Source organism: Elephantulus edwardii, unplaced genomic scaffold (genome assembly GCF_000299155.1).
Source record: "Elephantulus edwardii isolate Elephantulus edwardi_28Jun2011 unplaced genomic scaffold, EleEdw1.0 scaffold00216, whole genome shotgun sequence".
In the NCBI taxonomy this organism is placed as follows: Eukaryota; Metazoa; Chordata; class Mammalia; order Macroscelidea; family Macroscelididae; genus Elephantulus; species Elephantulus edwardii.
The window spans coordinates 1140663-1150872 of record NW_006399966.1 but is presented as its reverse complement, the minus strand read 5'-3'; the positions used below and the strand labels follow the sequence as shown (position 1 = coordinate 1150872).

The 10210-nt window shown below is 51.8% G+C and overlaps 1 protein-coding gene across 1 annotated transcript in view; it reads left to right on the top strand.

Annotated features, from left to right (window-relative positions):
* Positions 1–6149: 6149 nt before the first annotated feature.
* MRC2 (mannose receptor, C type 2) overlaps positions 6150–10210 on the top strand; it is an 81115-nt gene continuing 77054 nt past the window's right edge. The window contains exon 1 of the mRNA XM_006897799.1: positions 6150–6276. Within this exon, the coding sequence (XP_006897861.1) occupies positions 6150–6276 (127 nt within the window). The remainder of the gene's footprint in view (positions 6277–10210) is intronic.

The window sequence follows — 10210 nt, the reverse complement described above, 5'->3', positions numbered from 1 at the left end:
TCCACCTCTCAGGTTCCTGGGAAGCTGCTATCCCAGTTGTAGTACATGCTACCACCTGGTGGGGGCGGCTTGCAAACCTGAAGAATATAAAAATATATTAAAAAAATTATAAAAAATTACTAGCAAGATTGAAAGCAGAAAATTATTCATGAAATGGTTATTAGCAAGCTCTAGATGATGGTGGTGCAGGTCACGTGTGAGCGCTCACTGGGCTGCCTTCCAGATGGGGCGAGTACTGAGGGGTGCCAGTCCTGCAGGGGCTCCCTGCAGTCACTAGGAATCAGGTGAGGTCAGTGGAGAGGGTAGCCTACTCATGTATACCCAGCAGAGACCACAGATGACCCTGTTCTGTTCCCTACATTAGGAATGATCATCTGCCCTAAGCTCTGGGCTTTCTCTACCATATGTACCTATTCCCTCTTGGTGAGAGGCTTGGAAGTACCGCCCCTGCCCCATGCATCCCTTTTAGGAGGGGGTTTGGTTCCTAACATAGTCAAGAATGCTCCCTTGGGTGTAAGGTGTCCTTTTAATGTAATTTTCTTCCAGGGGTCCAGGACACATGGCTGAGATCTAGGTCTGCTTAGCAAGCTAAGCCAAAGTCCCAGGCCAGGGGTGTGGAGGCTCTGGGGCAGGACCCCACCCTGGGAGGGGAGGGGGAAAGATTCTGGCTGTTGCTGAACTCCAAGGGTGGGTTGGAGGAACCTGCCAGAACTGGGAAAACAGTTAGGTCTGGGACCCAGTGCGGGCAGGGAGTACAAGGGCCTTTTTGTGCTAGGGAAGCTCAGCAGGGCCGAGACAGACTGGAGTCAGGGAAGGGATGTGTGTGGATATGGGAGGCTGGGCAGGAGTCCCCTGTGGAGAGAGGGTCAGAGAGCAACTGCCCCAGCCACCCCTAGCCAAAGGGCAGACCTCCTGGGTGTGGAGGGAGGTGGCAGCTGAGGGACAGCCTGCGACTCTGCTGTCCTTGTCCTGTGCCAGCTGGGCCTTTCACCCTGCAGACAGCTAGAGGATGGGGGCACAGAGAGCAGGATGCACTAGTGTGTCTGCTTTGTAATAACGTTTCACAGGTGATTCACAGCACAGGTGGGAGCATCACAACAGTTTTGCAGGTGAGTAAACTGAGGCTCAGGCTAGTTACTGGTAGTGGGCGGGCCAAGAGTAAACTGGGAGGGCTTTGTAGGCGTGGAAATCCTTGAGCAGAGACTGTTGACAAAGGCAACTTCAGTTCCCAGCTGTAAGCATATTTAAGTCTGACCTGGCTTCTACATTTGCATGCTCCTGTCTGGATTCTCCTCTCCCTGGCTAGCCTTTGGGAGTCTGCTTGGAGACCCAGCCGTCTGGGCAGCTGCTTTGCCTCTGTAGATCTGGGCTGGCCTTGAATGTGAGTAGAAATGGGGGACCATGGCTTTCCAAATGGTCGTCATGCTCTGTAGATCCATGAGCATTATCTGTTTTGGAAGGGGGGGCGGAATTCCAGGAATAGCTGTCTGAGCTTGGCTTTGAATGATAGGTAGAGGTAGAATGAGAAGAGGGCATTGCAACAGAGAGTGCCGTTCACACTTCGACGCTGCTCCAGGAATGGGAGCTGCACAAACCTCTCCGGTCTCTCTCACACCTCCAGGCCTTGGCCATCTGTGAATGCTCAGCTCTCCTCCAGCCCTCCCTCCTCTGGGTTCTCCCTGCACCTGCTCACCTCTCTTCCCTCACCTGCTGTGTCCTATTGTCACAGTGGCTTGTCCGCCTGGACTGTGAGCACCTACAAGTCTGGCCTGCAGCTTTCCTCCTTGAGTGAAGGAAGAATGAGAAGGCTGCCACCTATGAAAGGGACACCAGCTGGACAGGTGAGAGGAGGTGGAGCAGTGCCTTAAGTGCAGGTCCTCCTTCAGTCAGAGTTGGTCAGAGATAGAGGCACCTGCTTCCGAGCCCTCAGCATTTTCATATTGGTTTGATGACAGCCACAGTAAGAAATACTTTTGACATCTCAACCCATTCCCTTACCACAGAAGAGTACTTAGCTTCCACGCAAGACACTCTGATACTTACGGCTTTACTTCGTATCTTAAGTGCTGGTCTCTGCCCATCAAATGGTTGAAGAGCAGTGCTGTATGTAGAGGTGCCTTCCAGGTGCTCTGGCCCTTTCCTGGCTGCTTCACAGGGCGGGGGAGGGGGGACGGGGGCTGTGGATGGCCTGGCGAACCTCTTGGGACTGGAAGTGTTTGGGGTGGGGTGGTGGATGTGCCCACCTGGCTCATGTTCCTTCTTGTGCTGTATTCCATCTGGGGCCTAGGGTGGGAGGAGGGGGTGTGTTGATTCAGCCAAGACCTGTGGGATCCCCAGAAGGCTGTTGGCAGGAGCTGGACCAGCCTTGCTTCAGAAGTTAGAGTACTGAGACTAGCGAAAACTCCTTATCCTGTCTTCCCTGGCTTGGGGAGATGGAGGCAAGCACCAGGGAGCAGCCCCTGTGAGGCAGGAGATGAAGACATCAGCCCAGTCCAACAGTGATTGCCAGCTGGCCAGAGGTAGGCCAGAAGAGCCTGTGTTGGGGCTCCTGGCTCAGTCCCATCATTGAGGCTGGGGGAGGTCCCTGGAGGGCAGAGGAATGACGTGAATCCCCATTTGGTGGATTTGAACTGCTGGAGATGCCTAGCCTTTTAGCAGCACAGAACTCTACAGAACTCTGCCCAAATAAAACCCGTGTTGTCATAATCCTGATAAAAGTAATCAATCTCATGGACAGGGTTGGGCAGGGAGTAAGAACAGGAGACACCCCGATGTTCAGGTGACAAGCAAGGCGGGGACTGACATTCCTGAGATCCTGGGAGTTTTGCCAACTCTTCGCACCTTATTTAATTCTTAGACAAGGTGGCTATTTGGTGCCATCAAGTCATCTATGACTTACAGTGACCTTATGAACAGATCGGAACCGTGTGCCATCCTCATCCTCTGATACACTGGAATCATTGCCACAATCACTGAGTCAAATCTTGTTCAGGTAGAAATTGTTAGTTAAAAATAGGAATGATCTCTGCTGGAGAAGAATAGACAATCTCCTGTACCAGTCACATCTGATTTGATGATACACACAAAAATATAATTAAAAAAAAAAATAGGAATGGTGACCATCAGTGTTTCAGTTGCTTGCTCAGTATCACATGGGAAAGCCCACTAACTGGGGTCTCTTCGGCTTGAAAGCCTATGTCCCACCCACTAAATTAGTTTGGACAAAATCAGCAAACCGGCAGTGAGTGCCATTTGGCTGACTGGTCAGCTACGTCTGGAGGAGAGCCATTTCCTGGCATCAGTTCCACTACAGCAAATGCCATCTTGGCAAAAATCCCCTGGTCTGGGTCACAAACCTCAAAAAGTCCCCAGCACCTAGCCTGACTCCTGGACCATATTAGACCTCCAGTAAATGGCTGTTCCATGGACATAGATGACATTCCCTCTTATTTGGAAGCAGGTGAGGGTCTGGGTGCTGGTGGGGGAGCCCCCTGTAAGCTTCAGCCATCGGGCAAACTCCAGTACTCCTGGTCCATGGACAACTGATCTTGTACTGCATGTTTAAGAAGGGGGCCTGGGTTGTATTCCTCACCAGTGGGATTGCCCAGAAGTGGCCATGCTCTTGACGCATTCTGGCCACGGGCACAGGAGCAGACGATCAGCAGAATACAGGGTAAGCATGGTATGTTAGAGCAGAACTGCTTGCCCGTGACCAGGGAGACTTAACACAGGACCTTAGTGCCAAGCCAACAACCAGATCTGACAGCAAACCCCACTTTCATGCTCCTTGGCTTTCGTCTGGCAGTTTTCTCTGCTTGGAAATTGGCAAAATATTTCCTTTCCCCACTCTTCCAGGGCTGGGATTGCTCACCTTTGTTTCCCTGTACCCAGCACAGGGCAAGCGCTCGCTTGGTGTGCACTGGATGGGTAAGAGAGGAGACAAGCCACACCACCTGGTGCTGTTCTGTGGATGCCCCAGGTGGTGGCCAGTAGTGGTCTTTCTGGACCCCACTGTTCTTACTGATTACACCAGGTAGTTAGAGCCTGCCCTTTGGGTGGAAGGTCAACACCACTTCCCGCTGCTGGGGAGGGGGATCCCCAGGCCTGTCCCAGTGCCTGGACTTCAGAGGCCATGCAGGGCCTCAGAGAAAAAGACCCCCGAAGAGGCCTGTGGCCAGCCCAACCAGAGATGAACCAGCAGATGGAAGGAAGCCTGTGAGATGGCTCAGAAGAAGCCGCCTATGTTTTGGCTGCTTGAGGTGGAAAGAGCAGCTCACTACAACTGGCAAGCCTCTACACCCTTGTAGATAACAGGGCGATAAAGGGAGGCTGGGATGGTGAGTGAGCCTCAGCACAGCCAAGCTGGTGCAGATCCAGGTCCCAGAAGAGACTGGCTGGAGGGCAGTGATATGCCCTGAGAGCAGTGAAGCAGCATTGACCATCAAAAGGGACCCCATATCTGCCAGCAGTGTGATTGGATGAGCTGCTCCCCAGTGCTTTAAAGATGAAGTGTAGATGTTGCTGTAAGATACCATCACACCCATTATTGACTCAGTGACCCCATGTGAAAAAGCAGAACTGCTACATTTTTCTAGGCTGTCATCTTTAGACCCAATATGTTCACAAGAGAAAGACCTGGCAATCCACTTCTATAAAGGGGCAGCTAAGAAAGGCTCTGGTCAGTGCCACTTGGTCACATAAGGTTGCTGTGAGTTGGAACCTCTACTGCATCCAACACTAACGATCTCTGTGGAGCTTTGGGTGGGTTCGAGTTGCCAACCTTTGGGTTAGCAGCCAAGTGTTTAATCATTGTGTCACCGTGGCTCCTTTATGGCAGCAGGGGAAGGATTTCCCTTCCAGAGGCCCCAGTGGTTTCAGTGAGTGCTTGCTTTGCCATGTTCTGTGGTCTGATAGCTGCCAAAAATCTGCTCCCTGCTGTATGGAGAGGGCCAACCGAGCCTCTGCCCCAGTGCGTGTGTGCTTCTGGGTCTCGTTTACCCCAGGACAATTGAAGTTTGAATTTGTTCTTTCCAAAAAAAAAAATCTCATCAGGGTGTACAGACAGAAAACAAAATGTTTATATTAGTTTCTTGCTCTTCGAGAGACTTGGGGTCCCTCCCTCAACTTGTACTGAGTCCTCAGTGGACACCCTGGAGGTAGAGATGGCAGTGGCCTCCTGCCACCCTCAGTCCAGGGCTCTGAGCTGCGGTGACTGTGGATTGTCTTCGTTTTTATGAAATTTCCATTTGGTCCTTTGCTACCGGCCAGCACGCCAGTTGCTGGGTGGAAGTGATGATGTTGGCCTTACGGGACGTTCAGAGGACAGATTTTCGCAGGTTTCTGGATGCAGCCCCAAACAGCAAAAGTGCTGCACCCCTTAGCGCCAAGGACGCTGACACAAGGGTCACACAAATGTTAAAACCAGACGCAGCACGAATTGTTTGTTCGCTACAAGGAACGGGCCCTGCCTCCCCCTCCCCCAGTCTTCGCCTGGGTGGTCAGCGCTGGGCCCCGCCCCTTCCCCACTGCCCGGGGGAGGGGGTCCTCTTCGGCGTGGAGGTAGCGGATGCTCTGCAGGGAGACGTCAGGAGGAGGCGGGATGGGCGGGAAGGAGGAGACGCCCCCGAGGTCAGCCGCACGCCCCCTCCCCACCCCGGCCGGCCCGACCTCTCTTGCAGCCAAGCTCCTGCCACGCGGTGAAGTTTGCGGAAAGTTTTGCAGTTTCTTCCCCGCCCGCGCCAGCCCGGGACCTGTGACGCAGCGTCTGGGGCTCCAAACCGGGACGGGAGGAGAAGCCAGGCGGGCGAGGTGGGGAGAGCAGGGGGCCCGGAGAGTGAGAGGAAGGGCGCCTTCCCGGGGTCCTCCTGGACCCCCAGCTCCTCCTCTCTTGCCTGCCCGGCGCGCCCTCTCCCGGCCCTGCACCCGCCGCACCCCCGCCCCTTCGTCTCCCGCGCTGCCCCTCCAGCCCTCCTCCGGGGCGGGCTCCGAGCTCCTCCTTCCGCCCCCCTCCACCGGCCTGCCTCCTGCTCTCCCTCCTCTGCTCTTCTCCCCGGGAGGTATCACTTCGTCCCGAACCGGCGGAGGACGCGAGCCCCTCGCGGGCTGCCACCGCGCGCGCCATGCCCGTGCGTCCTCGCCCTGCTGTGAGGATGGGGCTCGGCCGGCTGGCTACCCCACCCTGGCCTCGTCACCTGCTGCGCTGCGTCCTGCTCCTCGGGAGCCTGCACCTCGGCCGCCCCGGCGACGCCGCCGCCCCCTCGGGTAAGGCGCTGCCAAGTTGGCCAACTTCGGGGGCCGGGCGGGGGAACTCGGGGAGCGGGCCGCTCGGCTTTTCCCTCCCTTTTTTTTTCTTTTTTTCTTCTTTCTCTCCTGCAGAAACGTGTGTGCGTGTGTGACTAGGTTTTTAAAAGTAGACTCCGCTGCTCTGCGCAGAGGAGAGAGGAGGGAGGAGGTGCGCGCCTGCAGGGGGAGGATCTGAGTGGAACCAGATGTGGCGGCGGCAGGGGAGGGGAGGTGGGGGTCACGAGCAGCCGCCAGGGAAGTGAACGCCAGGGAGGCCCCTCACCCCGCTGGTCCTGAACCCCAAAGGGCATGTCCCCCAAACCCAGGACCCCCTCCTGGAGTACTGGCTGCTGTGCTCACTGTGCGCTCTGACCGAGCATTGCCATTGTTTGAGGCTTACTGGTGAAGGTCTGTCCTTCCTGGCATCTCGAAGCTGTATATTTTCTTTTCCACTCCTGGTCTTCAAGGATGACTCGTGGCATACGCCATCCCCACCGCTTGGACAGAACTGTGCGGGGCAGTTTTGTGCCACCAGGACACGGCGACAGGCTGCGCGCCTGAGTGTGGAATGTGTCGTGTCTGGTGCTCTGCGGAGTGCCCTGGACCAACATGCCCCGCCAGAGCGGGGCAGAACTTGGGCGCCTAGAAAGCTGCAAAAATCCCCACAGCAGCAAACAAAACATCAAATATATAGCTTTTCACTTTCTACTATATCAGGGTGACAGTGAAGCGTGGAGACCGACAGGTCCCACACCAAGAATTTGAGAATAAAGGACAATCTGCTGTCTGGGGAAACGGGACACTGTTGAGGAAGTCAAAGCTGGAATCCCCAAGGAGGAGCGATCCTTAAGCTCCGGTGGGTCGGATAGACTCCGAGAGTCTGGGGCCTCAAACCGTGGCTTGATGCGTTGTGACGTGGGCTGCCCAATGGGAGAGGTGGGGGCAGGGTGACTGTTTATAGCGAGCAGATCCCCTTGTTTAGTTCCGGGTCCCCCTGAGATTGAGCGTTGAACAAACAATCCAGGAAGTAACTGGGCTCCGTTACTGGTCAGGACGTTCTCTCCTGCCTTCCTGCACCCTACCTGCTTCTCATCCTCTCTGAGGGGCAGCAGGCCCAGCTGGGTGGGAGAAGTGGAGTGCATGGCCATCCCCATCCGGGGACCCCAGAGCACAGTGGGAAGCCAGACCCTGGAGAGAGGGGATGACTCAGCTGGTTTTCTGCCTTGGGGCCCTTGACAGGAGCTGAACTGCCTGGTGGGAGGCCCAGGGAGGGAGGACCAGTAGTGCCCCCAAAACCAGAGCAGAGCCTTGTCTCTAGGCCTGTGAGCCCACAGTCACCCTCAATGGGACACCTTTATCACTGCACAGAGTTGAGGGGTCTGGAGCCTCACCAGGGTGGGGGTGGCCTGAGTTTCACAGCAGCAAAAGAGCAAGGAAAGGGTGGGGTGTTGCAGGTACCCCAAATTTAACTGCTTTGGCTGTCCAGTATGCTCCTGTCCCACTCTGTCAGCTTCCATTTGCCCCTTTCTCTGGAGCCCATCCAGTCTCCAGGTGCCCTCAGCTGGAAGGAGCCTTTCCTTCCAGAGCTCTTGGGCATTCATTGCCCAGCAGCCCCCCATGGGGGTCCTCTTTCCCAGACTGTCAGCGCCCCACCAGACTTTTCCATCCTTGCAGAGAGAAGACACAGTGGCATTTAGCAAATATATACTGAAAAAACCAAACAGAAAAAGAGCAGACAAGCATTCCACAGAGGGGTTCTGTGGGTGTGTTTGTGTGTGTGTGTTTAAGTAGAACAGCAATAAGATCTATCCTTCCATAGTTTAACATAGATGATGTCACAATCTTGGAAAACATATGGCATTGAATTAAAATAAACAGAAAAAGAAGTCCAGTGGACTAAAATACATTCCACAAGGAGTTTTAGACTGCTCCGAGAACGTACTGTGAGACAAACCAGAAGTGACACACTTAGGGGAAAGGGATTTTTGTCAGTGTTATCGGGGCAACTGGATTACAGTGAGAAAATGTAACCCCAATATATTGCTGATTGCACTTGAGGGACTTTGAATGGCAAATTGTCACATAGAATAGTGCAGAGGACACTAAAAAGTTAAAAAAGGTACTTTAATCAAGTTAGTGAAACTAATGAAAATGGAAAAACTCATGTTGGTAGAGCTATGAGAAAGCCACTAGGTATGACTGAGAACTGTAGTTCGTTCAGTTTTGCAATATTCAGTATTTTGGGCAATGTGTGGTGGTGGTGGTGGTGGTAGGTGCCATGGAGTCCGGTATAACCCATAGTGACTCTGTGAACAACAGATCTGAACCCTGTCTACTCTGTGCCATCCTCACTTCCTGACACTAGAGCCCATTGCAGCAGTCCACCTGGTCGAGGGACTTCTCCTTCACTGACCTCTCTGCCTTTTCAAGCATGTGGGCTGTATGAGAGAGACTAATATATTTTTTATTTTGTAATTCCACTTTGAGAAATATATAAGGCATATATAATCCCTAAGAGAAAAGTATCCATAGAAGCTCTATTTATAATAATAAAACAAACTGAAGGCCACCTACATGTGAATATTTAGAGTATGTCTCAGCAAACTAAAGTATGTCGATTCCAAATCATAACATAAGGGAGGGTAGGTCTGCACAGAAAGTTTTCTTGGCTTTAATATTTTTTAATGTAAATTAATTACTTTATTTGTTCATTTATATAATTTTTAGTTTAATATCCTGTTACCTATTGTGAAAATCACAAAACTGAAAGTGACTTACAGGATTGGCTTTAATCTTTACTGAAACAAATTACCATCTTTCTCTCAAGGAGCCACTGGATAGGTTTGAACTGCCCACCTTTCAGTTAGCAGCCAGTGCTTAACCATTGTATTCGCAAGGCTCCTCATTGGTAACATTAAATCAAACTACATTGGTAACATTAAGTCAAACCAAAAACCCATTGCTGCCAAGCTGATTACAGCTCACAGTGACCTGAAAGAACAGCGTAAACTGCCCCATAGTTTCCAAGACTGTCATTTTCACAGAAGCAGACTCACATCTCTTTATCCTAGGTGGGAGTAGCTGGTGGGTTAGGATGGAACTCTTTTGTTGGCAGGTAAGTGCTTAATCACTGTGCCATCAAGGATGGCTCACTTCCCAAATAACAGGTGTTGTATATTGTTAACCCAGCACTGACCCTTCAGCGGGTTTTCAGAGTCAGTAAATCACTTGGAAATCTTTCTCCCATGGAGCAGCTAGTGAATTCGAACCAAGTACCTCTGCCTTAGCATGTCTAAGAAAAAGAATTCCTACAACCACAAAGCACCCTGACAAAATACTATTTGCAGACTCGTTCCAGTGAAGAAGATCCAGGTCTGCTCCCAGACATTCATCTGTTCATTCATATCTTCTGTTTCTTCTTGCACCACCATCCCAGCTGCTTTGTGCTTGGAGATTGAGGACAAGAAACCAACATCTTGATTGTCGGTCTCCTAGGCCAGACTGTAAAGCCCCAAGGTGCTTGTCCTTGCTTCTGAAGAATCTAAAGACAGAAGAGCTAAATAATGATTTGGAAGGCGTGGAAATACTATTTATGACTGTGAAAAAATACTGAAGATCCACATCAGAAGATGAACGGATAAACAAATTATGCTACAGAGTATAAAGATACAATGGAACAGTATGCATCAGTAAATAAGGAGCTTCATCCACATATTACAAATGTGGGTAAATCTTTAAGACTTAATGTTGAACAGGAAAATCGTCTCTCGTCACAAGTCCTAAGTATGTGAGATGAATCTTCACCATCCTTGCTTCTAAGGAGCACTCTGGTTGCACCTTCTCCAAAACATTTGTTATTTTAGCAGTGCATGGGATATTCAGCACTCTTTTTTTTTTTTTTAGTATTTTTAAAAATTCTTTATTGCTA